The sequence below is a fragment of the Excalfactoria chinensis genome, chromosome 4 (assembly GCF_039878825.1).
Source record: "Excalfactoria chinensis isolate bCotChi1 chromosome 4, bCotChi1.hap2, whole genome shotgun sequence".
Taxonomy (NCBI): Eukaryota; Metazoa; Chordata; class Aves; order Galliformes; family Phasianidae; genus Excalfactoria; species Excalfactoria chinensis.
This window is the reverse complement of record NC_092828.1, coordinates 6,807,704-6,829,418: the sequence shown is the minus strand read 5'-3', so window position 1 is coordinate 6,829,418 and position 21,715 is coordinate 6,807,704. Positions and strand designations below refer to the sequence as shown.

General features: G+C 40.0%; 1 protein-coding gene across 2 annotated transcripts in view; it reads left to right on the top strand.

Moving 5' to 3' along the window:
* The window catches only part of FAM53A (family with sequence similarity 53 member A), a 64,319-nt gene that overhangs the window by 11,979 nt on the left and 30,625 nt on the right, over positions 1-21,715 (top strand). For both annotated transcript variants that reach the window (XM_072334983.1, XM_072334984.1), the window contains exons 2-4: positions 6,361-6,615; positions 14,296-14,350; positions 16,614-17,413. In XM_072334983.1, coding sequence (XP_072191084.1) covers positions 6,538-6,615; positions 14,296-14,350; positions 16,614-17,413 — 933 coding nt within the window. In that variant the 5' untranslated portion in view covers positions 6,361-6,537. The remainder of the gene's footprint in view (positions 1-6,360; positions 6,616-14,295; positions 14,351-16,613; positions 17,414-21,715) is intronic.

Below are 21,715 nucleotides of genomic sequence, written 5' to 3'. Positions count from 1 at the left end.
TGAAATAATGACTGTTGCCATGCTTTGTTTATGATTCTAGCTAAAGCATGGAGTTTGTGTGTAAAAGCCTCAGTAGAACAGACTTGTGTTCCTCAACTCAGTACAAGAGCATTTCTGTGCTTTCTGTGGTCGTGCTGAGGAGAAGGAGGAAAAAGTCAGGCTCCTACACTGCGGCTCCCCAGTCGATGACTGGTCGTTGACTAATCCTGATAGCAACTCTGAACATAGTAGATATTTATATCCTTTGGCAAAATTAATGAAATCCTTGCCTGTGATTTAAATAGTGGTGGATTATTTTTGGAAGGAACACTAATAACAAGAGTATCTTCATATAGGATGAGACACAAGACACAGATCATCTGTTCTCCTGCCTGACAAAGATACTTCAGAAGATGCAGGATCACCTGTGATGTGAATGTTAACTTCTCCTTAGGTCTAAAGGATGGGTTGAGGCTTCATGTTGATGCAAGTTGGCAACAATAAAAGCTTTAACCTTTGGCAGTGGGTTGAGCTCTTCACTTTGAATTTCTGTGGTGATACGTTACCTATTTAGGTGTGACCTGAAAGAAGTCTCATGAGCTTATTCCACCACTGCTGCCATTGTTTCAAGAAATGTATTTCTGGATTCAGATCTTATGAAAACAGGTCTTTGCTCTGTATGTGTTTTTCAGCTGAGCTGGGTGGATTCTGCATTTGAAGGCAAACCTCTATGCTGAAGTATCACCTTTAAAGCTCTTTCCAGCACATCATCTGGCTGTGAATTTTGCAAACTGGAAACTGACGACTTCAGCCAGGATATTCTTTTTAGCTTAATTCTGGTTCTTCTGCTTGCAGATTTCTCCATCTCACATGGGAGCCTTTGAACAAGGTCTGTTTTTTCAATCAGAAAACTGAGTACTTCTTGTTCCCTTTGAGTTCAGAGGATTTGCCAAAACATGTTGCATTTTAAGGAATAGTCCAAAGGCTGTATTTGGTGGTTCAGGCTTTGCTCCTTTCTTGCAGGAGCTTCTGCATCTGAAGTGTAGGGGTTAGAGTATGAAGGAATGTATAGATGCTGACTTTGTTAGCAGTTTATATTTGGTCAGAGCTGTCTCCTTGACCAGATGGTGCTGGAATGGTAATGCTATAAGGTCAATACGTAGGGAAATTCAAGGCTCCATTGCCATTTCCCTGCGTTTGAGGCATGTGGACCTTCTATTTGTGCTCTTCTATCGCTGGAGGCGATAACAACCCAAATCCTATTTTTTTTCCTCAGGCTTAGAGTGGTGAAATATAGTCCTGTTTGCACAGTAGGCGAAGTATGTTCTTCTGTGGACTGTTTTGAGCTCTTTATATTGCTTACGCTTCCTGAATCAGTGGAATATCTGAGAAACTTGATTCTAGTGTCCATCAGATAATATAAAAGATGCCTTCCAGCATTTTTCTTGTCTCTTTTTCTTGCAGTTTTCTGCTGGAGTTGTGGCAACCATAATCCAGGCTAGAACACCTCATAATGTTGAGGCTTTCTTCTAATAAAAACTGGCTTATGAAAGAATTGTATGGAGAAAGCTGCGAGAGAGTCTAGCTCAAGAAATACCTTCCCAGTCTTTAAAGCTCTCAATTGCAGATGTTGGAGCTAGCTTCTCTGGCTTCATTTTGAGTTTCAGCATATATGGGAGGGTTTTGTTGAGCCTTGCCTTTTGTGTTGTGTCTCTTCAGGGAGAAGAACCACTGTTTAAACAGGATTTGTTAGCTGTGAAGCTGTGGTTATTAACCGTACTTTCTTAACCCTGTTTGGATTAGAAACTTTGTTCTAATACAGAATGTTTTTCTACATGCAGAGAACCTTTGGAAAACAGCGCAACAAGTTACTGGTGAAATACAAGCAGAGGGCTCCCATGGTATAACGCATGGGACTGTCTGCTTCTGATACCTGTCCTGTGAAACACTGATGAATAGTTCTGTAGTGGCAGAAAACTTCATAATTAAAGCTTCAATTTAGGCTTGATGTGGAGTTTTGGAATGTTTCAAAAGAACTTCTCTGCAGATTAGTGCTAAAAAGCACCGAAAATCCAAATAATTTTCTTTAAATGCATACTGTTGATAACCTTTCTGGGCTAAAAGTTGGTAATAATAGTCTTATGTTACAAGGAATGCTTAGCCTCCCTGTGAACTTCTTAGCACTGTGGTAAATAGCGTGTTTTATAAGCAGAATGTTCTGTTTCCATTTGGAAGCTGGACTTGAGCATTGTGAGAAACTAGATATTATGTAGTTTGTTTCAGATGTCATCAAGTGTTAGTTTAGAAGCTTAAAAGGAAACTTGTAGTTGTGCTTGAAGCAAAGCAAAGTTGGGATGGGACGGACGATGCTTTGTTAAAACTTTATTGGCTTTGCACGGTGTTACAGTTTTGAAATGCTTCCTGGTTGCTGCAGGAGGTGCCAGGAGGCAAAAATCACAGCGTGTTTCATCTGAAGTCCAGTAGTAAAATCATCTAGATCTGGAGTTAGTACTGCTGGGGTGATTAACTGCTTTGGCTTGCTGAAGCAGAGATAATATTTTAAAGGACCTACTTATCCGAATTGGAATTTTGACTCTAGCTAATCCTCTTCTTCTGCTGGGAGCTGACTAAGTATGTCGTTATGGGATTGTTGGTAATAAGGGCTCCATGTAGTTAGCTGGGCAAAGAGTAAGAAATAATATGAAGGAAAAAAAAAGAGAACAACTTTGAGCGTTCTCTGCAGGCAGTATTAGTCCCATAGGTAGACCTGTGGAATTGCAATCATCAGAAACACCTACATTAGTGTTATGGGCAGATAATCTAAAATCTTGTGATCTCTTCTTCTTTATCCAAGATGGAACTACAGGGACAGAGGAGAAATAGTTAGAAGTGTTTCAAACAAATGTGAATTTTCCCAGCAAGAGAGCTGTTGCTGGAACATTGTGTCCTGCAGGATGCAGAGCAGTAGGAGTGTGTTGGAAATGAATCTGGCTGCCTCGCTCTCTAGGAGCCAAGAAGAGATTTCTGAATTGGCTTTATATTCTTCATCAAGACTTTTCATCGCTTTGAAAGCAGGTTGTCGGATGAGATGAGCCTCTGGCATCCTCTGACTGGGGAGGAGGAGCCGTATTTTTAGTAGTCTTCCCAAAAAAGACCCGAGTGACATCACTGAGAAGATGCACAATTTGTGACATGAGCACTTCTCTCTCCACCCTTAGTTTTGGCCAGAGGTGTTATAAGACTTCACTACTTGCAGCTAAAATTCTTAGGCAATAAGACTCTTAATTCATATTACTATACAAATGCAGTAATAAAACCCCCTTCTTTAGTACTGCAGAAGTAGAATAACAAACCTATACTCAAATTGCGGAGTATTTGTCGTACAACAGAAATGTGAATTTGGAAATGCTGGAGAGACTGATATCCATCACAGTGCATTCTCAATCAGCGAGGAATGTTAGCTTTGGCTTGCTGTTGTGTTTGGAGTTTGTTGGAGATTTTTTTTTTGTATCCCATTTATGTTATTCCTTTTCACTAGTCTGTCTTTCAGCAATAAAAATAGCTGCTTTACCCCCCACCTCCGAGTTTAAGGAGATCCTAGCAAGATTAAGCCTCTCCCAGCACAAAGTCGCATAACATTTATTGTTATGCGTGTTTATCTTGGATGCCTCAGCTTTCTAGCTTTGACCTAATCAGGCTTCATAAAAGATGGTGTGCTAAGGGAAAGATGGCCCTAATCTTTTAGGACCTTACCAAGTTTGGATTTCCAAGAGCTATTGTTCTCTTCAGGTTTGAAGATCTCAGCAGCTGAGCAAGGCAAGTTCAGACAGAGTATGGAGTCTTGGTGACAGCAGAGGTGTGTATCTTTGGGATATGCTTGTGGCTTGTGTAGGGCATGTGGTTGCAGTGGTAGGCAGAACTTAGTGGCACAAAGAGCCCTGCTGTGAGGCTGCTCAAGTAATGCAAATGCAGCAGGATCCATCCCGGCAAGGATGGCCGAAGGGGTTCCTATGGCTGAAAATCCAATTAGTTTGAAGCACCAAGTAGTAAGAGGGGCATTCAGCTTGATGAGAGTGAAGGGTGATTGGAAAAGAAAGTCACATGCCTTATAACAACTCTAAAACGAACATATTAGGAAGAAGTACATAAAGAGATTAACTACCAAAAGAAGTGAAAATGCCACGAGGAGTTTTTGTAGCCCATGGAACTTTATTTTAGGAGGCATTGAGAGCCAAGATCTTGCAAGGCTTGAAAATTCTGTACTATAGACATAATAGTGAAGTATTAAAATGACAACTGCACGGAGGAGCTGGAGTGACCCTTAGAAACCTCCCATTTTCAAATGGTCAATGTGAACTAGCAAAGATGAGGGAAAGTAATTCCTTGTAGAACATGAGTAGCTCAGCTCATGGCAGCTGGGACTTCTGTGACTGAGTGAAACTGCAGGGCTGATTTCAGCTGGCTTTGTGCTGCTGGATTTGAGTAGCATAGGAGTATGGATTGGAAAAGAGGAGCTAGGCATCTTCAGACCTTGCTTTGGAATGGTGTGTGTGTGTGGGGGGGGGAATCTAATTCCTAATTACAGGAGAATCTGCTTGGCAGATTGTCAGAGTGGATTACTTCTGGGTGAGGTGGGTCTGTGATGCGAGGTAAAGTACGCTGAAAGAGGATGAGGGAATTCCTTTCCAAAGCATCCTTCTGGTCTGAACTTAAACTCATATTCTTCATGCTTGGTTCTGAGAAATTGAATGCGCTGATGGGGGAGAGCACCAGTGAAGCATTCAAAGATTAGGACACAAAGCAAAATGCAAATACGTTATATAGCTAACTGATTACAGATTAGAACCTTGCTCCTCTTCTTTTCCATAACTTTATTGGATTTGCTTTCTTCTATTTCTGGGGGGAAAAAAAAACACCTCAAAAGCCTAAAGCTTAGTAATTAAGCACCTGCTGAACTTTTTAGCTGTTTCTTAATAGTAACTTCTTAGCTGCAGAGATCTTAATCCTCAAAATAATCTGGAAGTCTTTGTGCTGGTTACTAGGTCCTTTGTTTGCATGATATATTTAGCCAGTATATGGACAACTTATGCCATCCATTCTGGTTTTTTTTTACTTGTGTTTTGGTTTTTTAGATTGAGTTCCAACTTTACCAGGGCTAGAAGGGAGGTAGACATCCCTTTGCATGATGATCCACTTAAGCAGACTACTTCAAATAATACTTAGTTCACATTTGCCCTTAAACTTGCTATTTCATGAATCACACTTTCCATGGCAGATGTCTGCCTTGAAAAGGGTCTATGTAACTTTTACCAGTGAGCATGTCAATTTGAATGCTTCTGATATTTGACTCGGTGTAATTTCAGAACAAGAAACGGTAAATAGTTAAAATCTTTGGGTGCTTTCCTGGAAGATTGGGCACATTCAGTGAAGTGTCTCCGCATATCCAGATACCTGGGTAGCTTTATACATTGATGTAAGCATTGCCTTGTTGCAAATAAAACTAGATAGGAGGATGGGGATGAAGGGATGGTCAGAAGTTAGGATTTTCAACATCTCTCAGCCTAATTAGGGGACTGGCAAAATGGGTTTCTGTGAAGGTGGCCAGCATATGAAATCATATTTGAGCTAACAAATTGGTACCAGGTCTCAAAGGTAATTGCACAAGACAATTAAGAAGTTTTAAGTGGGTTTAACATGGGTCATGGACTCAAGGGACTTTTCTTTTGCTACTGTTGGTTAGTTACTTAAACAGTATTGAATTGAGAAAAAGAAGGTCACTTGCTGTGGTATAACCAACCAGCCAATATAGTGTGTTTGAAAGACATTGAGCAATGAACTGCAGCATTTGAAGGTTATACTGGTGCTAAGAGAAGAGAGCTAGAGATCCAATGACACTACATTTAAGGAGAGGAGGCAGAGAGCAAATCTGCTCTTGATACAAATGATTGCTCATGGAATATAAACATCTAAGCTTTTGTCAGTGATGTTTTTACATGTATGGTTATCTCCTGCTTACCAGGTTAAGATCTGATGTTTGCTGACAGACAGCAATTATGTAGTCTTCAAAAAAGCAACAAAAACCACAGGAATGCATTAAAAGTAGCTGAGGGTTTGAAAAGTGGTTAGAGCACTCAGCTACCCACTGTTCCACTCTTCTTTTAGTGATGAAACGAAATGGTGTAGCTGTTGCTGAACGTACAGCAGTATGGCATGTACCTGCATGTTCCATAGGCTGTTGTAATGCACCTACCTGCATTTTCAGGGTAGTAGTTTAAATGCAGGACATGCTCATGTCTTCCTGGACCAAACAAGTCCTATTATGACAATACTGATGATGATGTACGCAATAATGTTTCTGACTTCTTCCTTTTTCTGTCTCAGTTTTACAGAAAAGCAGACATGAAACACTGACAGCATTTGGAAATAATCCTTGGCAGTAAGATGGAAGCATAAATCTCAAGACTTTAAACCAAAACAGAAATGGCTTGTGATTATTGAAACAAGGCACCTAAGAGCCTCCAACACTTCTGTGTGAGCAGCAGCAAAGGAACAACTACAATGGTAACACTAATAACAGAAAAGCTGCAGAACCAGAGCTTGGATGATCTGACGTGTAAAACGTACAATATTAATCTGGTAAGGATATATCAACATTGTGTAAATATGAAATACGGTGTAGTCAAAGGCAACTTAAAAACTACTTTCAAGAGTGTAGATCAGCCGGACTGCCTTGTCACATGTATTGAGGGTCTAAGGGGCAAAGCAATGTGAATGTAGTGTGGTTGATTTAAGGAGATGGTTTCTTATTGCAATTATCTTTTAACCTTCCATTTTCATTTAAATAGCTGAAAGCCTATATACAAATAACAGAAAAAATATCTATGCTTCTTAATATTCCTTTTTTTTTCCCCCAACAAAACCTCAAATACCAGAATCTGAAACTCTTTGCTTTGTATGTGCTAGATATAACTAAACAGCATTGTCTTATAAATATCAGTAACCACTTGTTAGTAGCTGTCAAGCATGAGAGAAAGAAGATAACCATCTCCTGAACACAGCTGAACTGAAAGTAAGATTCCTGGCCATTGGCTTATTGGTCTACATCAGCAGGTCCTTGCTTTATCAGTGTGTCAGGGGGCAGGTGCACTTGGAAAAGTTCTGTAGTATCCAGTGTTTGTTTCTGTTTATTGCCTGTGGGCAATTCAGGCACGATATTCAGACTGAGAAATCTATTCTCTTCACATCTGATTTGTGAGATTAGATTCACTCTACTCCAAAGAGTTTAAGTAAAGGTGTTTCATGGTAGTCTCTTGTTAATCTTTGGTGCCCACCTGATGCTTATAATGCACAGCAGTGTGGCGCTGCAGCAGCTTTGTTTCATTGACTTTAATTGCAGTTCTACAGATAAAACTCTAGGGTGCTAATGGAACAGGGGCGGGAGGGAAGATTAATGACTATGTCAAAATACTGTTAAACTTTACTTCGGTTACTTAAATATTAAATAATGCAAGCATTGAACCTGAGGCATGTTCAGTTACTTTTAGCAGTAAGACTTCTTCCTGTGTTGTAACCTGTACTTCTGTAACTGAACAGCTTCCTTATTTACTTTACAAGTACAGACCTGGTCAGTCCCAGACAGTGGAACTTGTGCATAAATACCTGTAATTCTTATATATGTGAATTGCTTTACTCCTCCACATTGCTAAGAAATCAGATGTTTTGTGGGTGCATGAAACCTGATTAAAAAAGATATCTAGTAGTATGCACTATTCATATTTATTTTTAAAACTTGAGCAGCTCCCTTTAGAGGTCTTCTAGTAATTTGCATGGTTTTGAATCCCCACCTGAAATATGTCCAATTCTTGAAAGGCGTATGTAAAATATGGGAAACAGGATATCTCAAAATAGAAATACTTAGCTTGCATTTATTTCAGCTAGCATGTTGAAGCACTTTGGATAGGCATTTTGTAGGGGAATCTGCTTTCATCGTAATCTGGCAATCTTGTGTCACTTCTAGTTAAACTGTAGGCTTAGATGTGGGTAAATGATGACCTGCAGTTAGCAGTAGTGCTTCTGAACTGTAGTGGGCAGCTTGTAATTAATAGTTTGAGCCTCTGAAATTTGCAGAACTTTAGGAATTGAGACCTCCATTTATTGACGGTCACTGTAGCTTTTGGACCAGGGACTTGTTTGAGCAGAAGGAGGATGTACTGCTACTTTTACACTGCATGGACTTCACACAGGAGTACTTTCACACTGTGATTCCACCGCTCTTCTGTTGATTTCTTATTCTTTTACTTATCAGTCTTTAAAGTAAAACAAGGGGAAGAATTACTGGTGTGAAAATGAAAATGACAAATGATGTCTTGTCAGTGCATGAATCTCCTTCCTTCCTCCCCCTTTTGAACCATCAAGTAGTTGGTTCCTTGAAGGAAAATGGGTTCTGAGGTCTGTTAGTAGAAGAAACAGTTCTTAAATAGTCTTGCCTGTGCTTTCCTTCACATATGCTGGCACAAGTTTGTGGGACCATGCAGTGAATCATCTCATGAGCTGACAGGATCACAGCTAACCTCTCTTGCCTTGGATTAATGTTGTCTTATCAGTTTCATGATCCTGCTCACAGTGCATCTGCATAACTGCATGTCTTGGCATAAGTAGATAAACCAACATTTCCTCTCTTCCCTGGCTGTTGTATGTTGACTTGAAATGACCCTGAAGCTAAGCCTAGACTTGAACTATGTGAGCCTGCTAGGATTCCTTCAAGCACTTCGCTTCTAATGGTCTCAAAGACCTTTAAATACCTCCAGAAGACCTCAGGCTTTAAAAATCATGATCATGGGAGTGGAGAAGCTGTTCCAGAAGCTTGTCCTGTTTAAGTTTTCCTTAGCAAAGCAATGTTTGCTGACCTGGGTCGGATTACAGTTCCATAAAAGCACAAGTTCAAGTTGGTCAGCTTCGTTAACAGGAAAATATATATGATAAAATACCTGCTTGATTGTTGAGCCCATGTAGCAGTGTGGAATAAGCTTTTTAGAAAGCTCTCTTAACTTCCTTTCTTTATTTAACCTTCTCAATTATTTCCCCCCCCCCCATAGATATTCTCTTAAAGAGTCATTTTCTTACAGTTTTGCTTTTTCTTCTCTGTTTCTGGAGGAATTACTTCATTGGTGGCTATTTTTTTGAGCAGTTTCTAGATTTTTGTGGGTAACTGATCAGAAGTTGTTAGAGTTTGAGCAGTTAGAACCTAGTGAATGTCATGTATTTTTCTCAGCAATACGAAGAACGTGAAAACGATTCTGTAGAGAGCTAATATCAAGAAAGAGCCATTAAGGATACTTTGACTTGGGTGGAAGTGAGGAGTGTATTTTGGAGGAAGGGGTTGTTTCATTTGAGCATGTTCTTATTCACCCTCATGAAGGTGACTTCTCAGGCTCTGTCATGGCTCTGTTCCAGTATGGTTTTGTGGGAGGAAAATGGTATTGCTACAGATAAATTTTCATTATGAGTTAAGACTTTGTAAGAAGAGAATTCTCTTCTAGTTGTATGAAGTGTTTTCCTAGCACATGCAGAGAATAAGAACTTGCCTTTCCCAAGTTATCTACCTGTCTGAAGAACAAAACGACATGTATTCAGCCAGTAGGGAAAAAAAAAGCCATACAGATCATAAGTTAGGGCTACAAAAGAAAAAAATAGTGCTTTGAATGCCATTTACCTCATGGCTACCATTCTTTATGAATATAACATATATAGGATATAATACACTTCTTCATTTGTGTAACCTGTACAAAGACAAATTATATTTCTTTGCTTTTGCTTAAGTATGTTGCAGTATATCATCTGTAGCTTCTCTTGCTACTCTGTTAACCAACATAGTAAGTTTTCAGCCTACTGTAACACATTTAATCAGTCTGCCCTCAGTTATGTCCCACAGTCTTGTGCTGCACCTGTCTATGTGGAGATTGAAACAAAGATGGCTGTTTTTTCCTTCAGTTGAAGCAGTAAGGATTCCTGATAGGGGTGTTAGGTTATCCTGAATTTTTATCTCGGTGACCATTGTAACTCAAAGTAGAACAGTAGAATAGTTGGTTGGCTGTCTCAGCAGTGAGGTGTTCTGCAAGCAGTGTTCTGAGGTCTCCCTGGATCAGAGTAGAGGGGCTGGATCCTCTTCCCTTTGACCTGCTAGCCAGTATTCTTTTGATGCAACCCAAGACAGGGTTGGCTTTCTGGGCTTCAGGGGCACATTGTTTTCTAATGTCCAGCTTGCCATCCACTAGTAAACCCCAAGCCCTTTTTGGCAAGGCTGTGGTTGATCCTTATATTCTTCCAGCTTAGTGGGGGTTGTGGCAATCCAGGTGCAAGACAACTGGACCTGCTGCTCAAGCCTGTCTGAGTCTCTCTGAAAAGCATCTTATCCCTTGGGCATGTCAACTGCATGACACAGCTTGGTGTCATTTGCAAACTTGCTGAGGGTGCACTTGATCCTGCTGTCAGTGTCACTGATGAAGATGTTAAAGAGCACCAGAGTCAGTACTGACCCCTGAGAGACACCACTTATCACTAGTCTGCATTCTGATGTTGAACCATTGACCACCCCTCACTAGGTATGATCTCACAACAATCTCTTTGTCCATCAAACAATCTACCCTTCAAATCCATGTTTATACAATTTGGAGTGAAGGATATTATGGGGGACTGTGTCAGAGACTGTACTGAAGTCCAAGTAGATGACATCAGCGGCTCTTCTCTTGTTAGCTGATGCTGTTACACCAGCATAAAACTACAAGGTTGGTCATGCAGGGTCTACCCTTGGTGAGGCTGTGCTAGTTATCCCACAGCATTCCTCTTTCTTCCATATGCCTTAGCAATATCTGCCAGAAGGATCTGCTTCATGTTCTTCCCTGATACTGTGATGAGGCTTGGTCAGTAGTTCCTTGGGTCACCCTTTCTACCCTTCTTAAAAGTGGGTGGTGCTATGTTACCTTTTCTGGTCACTGGGGACTTAAACTTTCTCTCATGACTTTTTAAATATCATTGAGAACATCTTGACTTTGGATGAAAAGCCACTGGTAGGAAGACTTGAGGGCCAAGTCTAAAATGGGTCTTGACTTGATCACTTCTTCATTTGCTGATAACAGATGAAACACTTTTCCATTCTGTTTTCTGGCTAGTCATAATTAGAAGGTGTTTGGTAGAAATGAAAGTCTGATTTGTGCGCTTATTCAAACTATGGACGTCACACTTACATGGTGGTGGTTAAATTAGGACTTGAATAGTAAACTCTGGCTTTCCTGTGGTTTGGGAAGAAAGCCAACTAATTGGAGGAGTTCCAAATGTACTTGGGAACTGGAGAAAATGCATTAAAGTGACAAGTTAATTTTCAGATTGTGAGGATTAAGAAATATGCCTGTTAGGGTAAAATCTGTGTTTTCTTGTTGCTTTTTTTTAAGCATTTGTTCAAAAAAGCAATAGTTGGAAGGTGGACATGCTTGAGCTCTGGAGTCTATCAGGTAAATGACCTGATTGAATAACTTGACCTTGCTTAAAGGAAGCGTCCTTCACACGGAACTTAGCAGACTTCCCCATTGCTTTGTAAACTCTGCTTATCTTTTTTCCAGTAAAATCATAAAAAAATAAATAAATGAAAGGACTCTTTGTTCAGGAAGCTTCGGGTAGTTCTTCCTATGAAAGGGGCTGACTGGAGGAAAGCAGTGTATGTAGCTAGTACAGGAGAGCTGATAAACTGGTTCAGGGCTTTGTTACAGTAAACCTAGTGGGACATCTGCCATGTTCTCTATAGATAAAAAGGTTCCTAACTGCAGTAAACAATTTACAGCTTTACAGATCCTACTCAAGTTTGAACTTACAGACATCATTAAAATACACTAACAGGTAAAGCTTCCACGTATTTTTAGTTTCAGTTACAGCAAGCCCAAGTACATGTAAGAGAGGTTCTTCACCCCCCTATTTCACTGCATCAAGCTTATACCGAAAATGATGCTCATTTTCCCTTCTCTTGCATTGAGTATCAGATGTCTCACTTAATGGGGCTTTTTGGTTTCAGTCTCCAAAGAATTGACACTTTTCGTGATTTAACAGGATTCTGTAAAAATGATCATTTCAGAGAACAAATTGTAGCTGTAATGTGCTTATCTCACAGAACGGAGCTCTGACTTCCTGAGAAGCTGCTCAGAAATAGCTCTAAGAATGGAACTGCTGGCTGTTAAGAACACTGCAGCCATTCCCTGTAGTACAGATGATCTACGTATATGTAGTCCAGTTTTTTCAAGTCCCTTTCAAAAAATGCTTTTCTCAGCTGTCAGAGATGCAGTAGAGTGGTTTTTATTTGGAGGAGAAGGCTTTCTAAGGTGGCTAGATTGCAGCAAATGAAACAGATGTTCATGCAGAGCACCCTGTGAAAGATGCATTTGGTCAAGTGTTTGCAAAACCTAAATAGCAACCTGACAATGCTCATGTGGGATTGTCCTCAAGGTTCTCATCCTTCTTCATATCCAAGATCTTAGCCTGTGCATATAGTCTCTTAAACAACTCTAATAATCATTGTACTTTTCCATGTGGCTTGATATGAACTAGCTTTATTAGATCAAGTGCCACATTGAAACTGTATATATTTCCCTTAGTTGTAAATTGGTAGTTGAATAGATCGATGCTGTTTTCAATTTGGGGAAAACTGGAGAGGGAGGAGTTTGAGTAATCTTATGTTTAAGTCTTAAGTTTTTTGTCCTTCAGAGATGGATAAAACACAGCCATTACTGTTATCTCAGTGTACTCGTGTTCTGTATATTATCTTAGAAGTTGTCTAGTAAATTATTGATACTAGCTTTATTAGTGTGTTTGATATAACTGATAACTGCAATTATGACAGGCAAGCTAGTGAGAGTGGTAGCTCTTACTCTCAAGTTTGATTTGAGTCTTCTGAGGACTCATCAGTTGCAAACTGGATGGAGTTTTAAGCTTCTGCTGCTTAAAGTATTCTTCTTTAAGTAGGAAGCTATAAATGCATCTGTAGGTGCAAAGAGAAAGGTGATGCAAATGGCTTCTCTCATATGCTGGCCTTGATATGAAGTAAGGTTAATAATCTGATTGTGGTCTGTCCTTTCAGTAGTAGTTTATCCATTCCCTGCCTCTGAAACAAAGTTGCCAAGGGAATAGTACCATAACTTAGTATTTATGTCATATTCAAGGATTGAAGTGCATCAACGATATTCAGTTGTGTTGCTATAAAGCAAGAAATGAAAGCTTTGTAGACCAATGATGTTTAAAGAATTGTCTGGAAAGGAAGTCCTTGTATGATACACAGTTGTCTTTGGCTGCACCCAAAAAAGAGTTTAAAAGAGTAACTCTTCTTATATAAAGTAATCTTCCTCTCCATCCTGAGTTGTTGATGTAGAGGAATAAAGAATGGCCCTTTGGATCTGCTGGGTGCCCGAAGCCATTTTATTTGCAAGTATTTTTTTTGCAGCTTACTGTTCAGCATCCTCGGTGCCTGAGAAACCTGGGCTCTAACAATGCTTTTGTAGAGATATTTCTTCCTAGGCAAAATTCACTAAGGAAACGGAAACTGCCCTACGTATAGATATGCCTCTATTACTGCGTAGGTGCTACTGGCAAAACTTAATCCTAAATTCTGAAGGCCTTTACATGCAAACTTTGCTTTCAGTATGGTCTTACATTGTTTCAAACTAATAGACTATTGCCAGTAAACTGTAGGATTTCAAAAACTATGCAAAAGATGAGTTTTGGACAGGGTATACTCAATGTCTAAGAGTATTAAAATAAAGAAACATTTTGCTGTGCTGATGTTTAAGAGTGTGTAAAATAAGAGTAAAGCCTGTCTTGGATGTGAGGTTCCTAGTGGAGACCTTTGGAATTTGTACGTTTAATTTATCTAAAGCTATTCCTCATTCATTTAAGGTGAAGTATTTTGCTATTGAGCCTTAATATTGAGCATGGAATCATAGTTGTCAGATGGTAAATCAGTCACCACCGAAATGAGAATTGAATCAAATCTTTTTCATGAAGTGAATGAACGTTTTTAATTCTGCAGTTTACTCACGTGGGCTACAACAGTTTGATACCTAACAACATATCAGGAATATTGCCAGTAGTTAAACTTCAGAGTTTTCATTCAGAAAAGATCTGCTGTTCAGGAATTTCTTCAAGGTACCCAGCAAAACCCATTCCTTTTAAGGAGGTTGTTAGGGGCGCATAGAGGGAAACTGAAAATTGCATGTGTTTTCCTTGGGGTGTGTGCTGGTTCTTTCACACAGTTAAAACTGTTTTTCTGATTGGTTTCAGTACTCATCTGAGAAGTTGAACAAAAGTGGCAGCTTGTTCTCTTTCGAAATCAACGGTAAGTTCTTCAGAAGCCTTAGCTGTGTTTTACTGAGGTAATTGGTATAGCAAGCAGCCTTTCTTTTGTAAATAAGGTGAGGGGGATGGAGCATGCAGTTGCAGAGCCTGCTGGTTTAAGCTGGTCTATGAACAATACTGGGAATAGCTGGTTGTTAGTTTTGTTCGTGTGATCTGCTTTGCATAGTAAAAGCCCTGGTAGCACTTTTTTGTTATCTGCAGCGGTTTACAGAAGTTCAGCAATGCTGGTTTTCATACTAAACATCTCCTCTACCAGAGGAAATCTCTGACCTCTTTACACACCTTCTTGCAGGCTTTGCCACATAGAATATCCAGTGGGATGCAAGCCATAAGCTGACGTCCGGTACTTTGAGTGCATTATCTTTCCCCCCACCCCCCCAGCCAATATTCCCTTAATCCTGTTAAGAGTAAACTTTATCACTGAAAATCAAAACAGTGATACTGATATGGAAACGTTGTGCTGCTTTTTTAAGGGATGGATTTGGAACTTTCTGTGTTCTGTTGTCTTACAGCATGAGCAATTCTTAGTTGCTCGGTGTGGTGCTTGGTTAGTTGGAGGTTCCAAAGGGAAATAGTTTGTCTCAAAATAACGTTTTTTGATAGCATGTGAATTATTAAAGCACATGTGCAACTTTTGACTCTTTTCACAGCAGACTTTAAATCATCTGCCATCCTAGAAGTAGGTTTCCTAAGCATTTTTATTTTAAATCGAGCCAGTCCAAGCTAAAAATTAGTCCTACAATAGATGCAAGGAGTTTCAAACAGTATCTGGATCCCATTGTGCTGGCTATTTTACTTGCATTGAATTATGGATGGTCTCTGCCTTGAAGAGCTTACGTGCTTAAGGCAAAGCACAGTATGTGGTTGTACCCATCTGAAAGAATGGAGGAGGAAGGACAGAGGAATTCTAATAAAACATGTTGTTTGAATAGGCCAGCTGTCTGCACAGTTAAATGATTTTGAGACAATAGGGTGTTCTTTAAATAAGATCCAAATAAACAGGATAATCCATGACATAGTTTGGGCATGGAACATGTACAAGTATTTGGATTGGTAATTTTTAAAGCAACTCTGAAAAACTTCTATCTGTTGATTCTGAAGAACTTTTTGGACAATTAACTGCAAGAAAACACCAGTATTTAATATTTAGGTTGTATTCTAGACTCTTAAAAGAGGTCTAGAGGGGAAAAAAAAACAACCTTGATATTTTAAACAATTCTTTAAGTCCAGGATAAGTGAAGCTTCTTTGGCTAATTGGTTTAAATTAGCAAATTTTCTAACCAAGCATGAAGCACTGCTAACTGGCCAACAGTTTTACTGCTTTTCAATTTGCAAATCCAAAGTCTGCTGTAGTTCTTCTTACACTTCATTGTATAATGTGGAGGAACAGCTGTAAAATGTGCAGAATGTTCTCAAAGAAATGCTTCACAAAAGAGCGAGAGGCTTCGCTGGCAGACTTCTTTTAACCCAGCATTGCCACTTCAGATGAGAAGTTGTGCACTATGCGTTATGTCTGTATTCACAGGAAAACTTGCAGGAGGTTCTGAAGGCATCCTCACTTTATTTTTAATGCATTGAATTAAGGTTCTTTTTTCTGAAACCTTGAATATGAGCAAAAAAAAGGGGGGGGGGGAAGGGGAAAACGCTGTGCAGTCTAAAATAACTTTACACTGTTTCCAATTTAAATTAAAGCTATTCACAGCATGGAATGTGAACACCCATCTCTGAAACTTTCCTATAGTAAGGTGTTCTTAATGGAAAAGTATTACAGCCAAAGGAGAGACAGCCGTCTATGAACAGATGATCCTGTTCTTTTGAAGAAAAATAACATAGAAATCCTTAGTAGGGTTTCACAACGGTTGTTAATCCACTTTTATACCTTTGGTTCACTGCTGAGGGTTTTAGTTTCTGTTGTGTGGTGTGCACTAGAAAAGCAGATAACGAATCTGTTACTGTTGCTCATTGGGAAGAAACAGAGCTCTAATCCATCAATACACAGTGAAAAGACTTAACTAGGTACTCACATGTGTACAGGAATGCCTGAAGTGCTCCCTGAAATACTTGGTCGTCATAGTTTTGGGGCTATCTGCCTTGTAATTATATTTGTAAATGTTGAAGAGCTGGGTATTTGTGGCTCTCTTCTGAGCCTGTGCTGAGTCACAGCTTTAGATTAAACCAGTCATAAAACAAGTACCCTTTTCCTTCCCATCTATCACCTCTATCTTTCTTTCTGTTTTTTCTAGAAGACAGTCCTTGGAAAGCTTTAAATGGGGGTTGTCCAATCCAGACTGATGCCAGGAATTCTGCCTACCCTTTCCCCGTGTGCCCCTTCAGCACCGGCCCTGCCAGCAATGGCACTTTGCAGTGGCAGCAGGAACCCTCCAGCACATCCATGGTGTCAGGATGGATCAGTGAGTTAAACCTCAACGAAAACTCGGGTCAGCCTTTGGCACCACCCACAAAACGCCACTGCAGGTCCCTCTCGGAGCCAGATGAGCTGGCTCGCTGTCGCTCACCCTGGAAACCTGGCAATTCAAAGGTTTGGACTCCCGTGTCAAAGAGACGATGCAACAGCGGTGGCAGCGCGACCTTGCAACGCTGCAACAGTCATGGAAGTGCGACCTTGCAGAGAAGCACAAGCATCAGCCTGCCACAAAACATACTGTCCCTCAATAATGTCTTCACCGTCACCAGCTTCAACACATCACCAGTACCAAGACCTTCCTCTGCCAGCAGCGGGTTTGTGGACAGCAGCGAGGGAAGCACGAGCTCCAGTACCCGCTGGAATTCTGGAGGGCCCTGTGACTTTAATCCAAGGCGCCGTCTCTCCCTCTCCCAGGAGCACATCACCGAGACCGGGAATCTTTTGCCTTCAGCCAACAGCACTCCCACCTCCACACCTGAGCTCAGCCGACGTCAGGGCTTGTTGAGGTGCCGCTCTCAGCCTTGTGTTCTGAATGAAAAGAAAAGCCGGCTAAAGCGCAGACGGGAGGAGGATGTACGATGGAACAGGCCGTCTTTAGACTTTTTTAAAATGACACGGGTGAGATTTTACTTTCCTCAGTTTGTGTGTGCGAAGGGAACAATTGCAGACAGATTATTTCTTGGTAAATCAAACTAATTTGTAGTTGTTATTAGTAGCAATCTATACTAAATTCCCCAGTTCAGTGGAGTTCTTAAACTTATTATGGGGAAAATACTATGAAAACATTGAACTATGTGCTGTGAAATGTTCACTGGGCTAGCAAGTTTGCTTCCACTTAGCTGAAATCCTGTATGACAGCATTGGTCCTTCTACCTTTGTGAGACAGTTTACTTAATAGCTTAAAGGATGTTCTCTCTTAGAAATATGACTTGATAAAGCTGTAGGTAACCAGGTGGTAAGCCACAGAGAATGACTTTCTCATTGATCATGTTGGTAACCAGCTCTGTTCTAGGTACAACTAGACAATGTTTCAGGTTTTGTTTAGGATGCACGTTTCTTACTTAAAGAAACAAATAAGCCCTAATTAGCTGTGTTAATCACTGCTGAGATTGGGTTGCTGCTCTCTTGAGGAATTCTGGTGGGTTTGCTTTTCAGTTGCGCATGTGGTCTAATACAGATTTCTTCATTTAAACTGACTATAAAATTTAGAAGTTGCTCTTCTCAAGGCTAGGTTACCTGCTTTCATTCTTCAAGCTCTACAGGTCCTTTCGCGTGCCCACATACTATGTATGCTAACACAGCATCCAGATGTGGAGTCCTCATTACAGGAGCATGTGCAGAGGAGGGCCACAAAAATTATCCAAGGGATGGCATGCCTCTGCTATCGGGAAAGACAGAGAGCTGGGGCTGTTCAGACTGGAGAACAAATGGCTCTGAGGTGACCTAATATTGGCCTTTCAGTACCTAAAGGGGAGATACAGAAAAGAAGGGTACGGGCCCTTTATCACAGTCTGTGGTGATAGGATGGAGGGTGAAATGGTTTCAAGCTTAAAAGAGGGTAGGTCTAGGTTTCATATAAGGAAAAGGTCTTCGCCCTCACCGTGAGGGTAGGGTGGTGAGGCACTGGCACAGGCCGCCCAGAGATGATGTGGATGCCTCATCCTTGGAGACTTTTGTATAGCTGTATGTGGTAGTAGGCAGCCTGATCTAGCTGCCGTGTTGTTTGTTGCAGAGGAGTTGGACTAGATGGCCTTCAAAGGCCCCTTCCAACTCTTAAGGATTGTGTGATGCTATGAAAAAAATCTTTAAATTCATAAAGGAAACAATTTTCAAGCGTTTCTTCAAAAACAGATCAGTGAATGTTTTTCCCATGCTATGATAGAGTTGAAGTTGCAGGGGAAAGACTACTGCTTAATGCAGCAGCACTATACTGAAGTCACGTCTGTGTTGAAGGGCACTTTTGGTCTGCAGCTGTTTCTTCCAGTGCACTTTAAGTCCTGAGAGGTTGGCATTGAAACAACTGCCTAAATTGCTAAGGTTTCTGGCATTTTTGTTTTCTCAAATAGTATTTATCAAAACAAAATGATTTGCTTTAACCAGAAGCGAGGGCTGTTGTAGGTCTTGAATAACAGGCAAAGAGACTGTGTTAATGATGCTTCAGTCCCTACTGACTTGCAAAACATAAGTGATAGAAAATGTGTCTAAATACAGTTCATAGATTATTGATCTGTATTTGTTTACCCATCACAAGTTTCTATACCTGTTTGTGCTTTCCTTTCTAGTATTACCTCTTTAACATTCAGTTCTGTGCTTTTAATCAGGCAGCTCTTACTATCAGGAACTTCTCCTTATGTTCCTAGGTAATTTCTTCCAATCACCTTTGTACTTCATTACCTCTTCTGGTTGTTTTATTTTCTATGCTTTGTTAGAAATGACTGTGATGTCTTAATTTCACATAAGGGGGAAAAACCCTCAGTAAAATGAGTACTTCATGTATGTAGAAGTAGATTAAAATAGAAGAGAGGCTCTTGAATGATGTTGTGCAGTCCTTGGTGCCAACTTCTGGAATGGTCTTCTGGATTTAAAGCTGGAAACAAAAACGTGTGCAATTTCAGGCTGGCTAGAACATGAAGACAGCTGTAAAAACAAGTGGAGAAGACTGTAGCAAACAATAACAAAAGGAGATAGCTGTAGTCAGTCCTAAGGACTCTAAATGACTTTGGATTCATTCAGATCTGTGCTGTAGCTGTTGTATGGTTGTAGAATAGTTCTGCACTCTGTTCCTGTTTAGCATTTGTTCACAATTGCCTACATTAGGTGCTGGCTCCATTTGGTCCTTTCTCCAACAGGAATCTGACCACCCTGGTATTTCCAGATGTCTGGGCAAGGCAAATAGGAGCTACTTTGGAATCTCACTTCTGTGCAGCTAATAGTTTCTTGCCATGTAGAATAAGTTAAGCTGGAGGTACTTGGATTGGTAGCTGCAGCTGGAAAGTAGAAACTTTTCTGAGGAGATCCCCAGGAAACTGTTAAGCTTTCTTCAAACATTCAACTTCATGTAGGTGTGCATCACTTGATCCTTTTAGCAATAACAGAAAGAGGTGTGACAAATAAAGAACAGTCAAGATTTTTTTTGTGTGTATAAACAAGTCTTCTTGTGATGGCGATGTTTTATTCTATTGCAGATCAAACAGCACGCTGTAATTTGAAGCCTTTTTGTTGTTCAGCATTCCTTTACACTTCTTTTCTTAACTTGTAGGCATGAAGCTACAAAAAGAAGTTGGTGTTGTGCTTGAAACCTTTCTAACGTGTGGTCTAACTGAAGTGGTCTTCAGTTTGCCTTAATAGTTACTTGAACAAAACCAGCTGTTTTGCATTAAGGAGTCATTCCAGCAATTACATGGCATCTGATTCATTAACACTGGATACCTCTTAAGCAGTAAAGGTTGAAGTTGCAATGTGTTTGTTTATGGTAACATGTTGCTGTTTTGATTTTGTAAGTTAGTTTTCTAGTAATATCTTCAGATTCAACTTACAGCTACATTTATGTAACTGTGTTGAAATAATAGCTACTGGCAAACGTGAGTGAAGATGGTTTTTAAATCTCTAAGGTCTAGAGTTATTTAGAAGCAAGCTTTGTTCTTAAAAGATTTCAGACACTGAGACCACTCCTTATATGCATGAATTAATCCAGGACCTGCAAGCTAGGAGTACAAAGACATTTATACTCTTGCTTTTAAGAAATTATCCTTCTTTTTAGTAGCAGTAGGGAATGTCTGTTCTGCTTAGAGACTGATTTTAGCTATACTGCTTCCATACCTTTTCAGTGCCCTTCCACAGCTCCTTATACAGGGAGCAGTATTGTTTTGAGGGTTCAGGAAAGATTAGGACAGATGGGACTTGATGTTTTCCTTTCTTTTCGTTGGAGTATATGATTTTGAATCTGCAAAACTCTTGGGTAAATTCTGATTCCTAAAGGTTGATCTGTCCCTATTTTATGGTTATTCACACTTCATGCTATAGTGATGTAGTGGCTTTGTGGACATACAAAGCAAGGAGGGCTCACAGAAGGCAGTAAAGGAGTCATGAAGATGTGTCAACTTTAGCCAAACCAACAAGACTAGTATCACTTGAATAGCAGAAATATGAGGCTGAGCAGAAGGACTGGTTGATAGTGATTTCTTTATCAACTTAAAACTGTGGGTGTAATATGGGTGAATGGCTGGGGTGGATAACTTTCCTTGCAGGGGAGTGATGAGGAGACTATCTATTTTTAAGAAGGACAAAATGTATCAGGCATGATGTGTCTGAATGTAGACCATAGGAGGTAACCTCTGCTTTTTCTTAATTCTTAATATCTATTATGGAACCGTTGTATCCACCTACTTGAGTTGAACTTCTTGTGGGCTGTTTTAAAGTCATTGTGAATAAGTGCGTGAGTGAAGTGTGGTACTAAATATTTTACTTATCCTTGTAATTGTGCTTTAGATTCTTTTGGTTGTTACTGAGTACTTTCAGGTGTTAGTTTTGTTTTCCATTGCAATTTAATGCCATCTTAATGGTCAGTAAATGAGCAGGTAGATAAATTAGCTGTGTCCTGACCCTTTGATGAATTAAAAAACAAAAGATCCGAAGCTTTCTCTTTTAATTCTTTTAATTTTTGTTGTCTAGAAAATTTTCATGTATGTACTGTTGGCATGTTTACAATGGTCTCATTCAATTCACATTGTCGTAGCATAATCTGTGTTCTCAAGCTGCATGAGTAGCTACAAGTAGAATTCAAGAATGCACATAGAAAATACAGTATCTTATTCATGAATAGCGTGGTGTAATAACAGTTAGGAGGTTATCCACTAAGTCAAACCTGCATCAGCTCAAGTAGGTTAAGTATCGGCTTAACCTAAGTTCATTCAGTTTGTG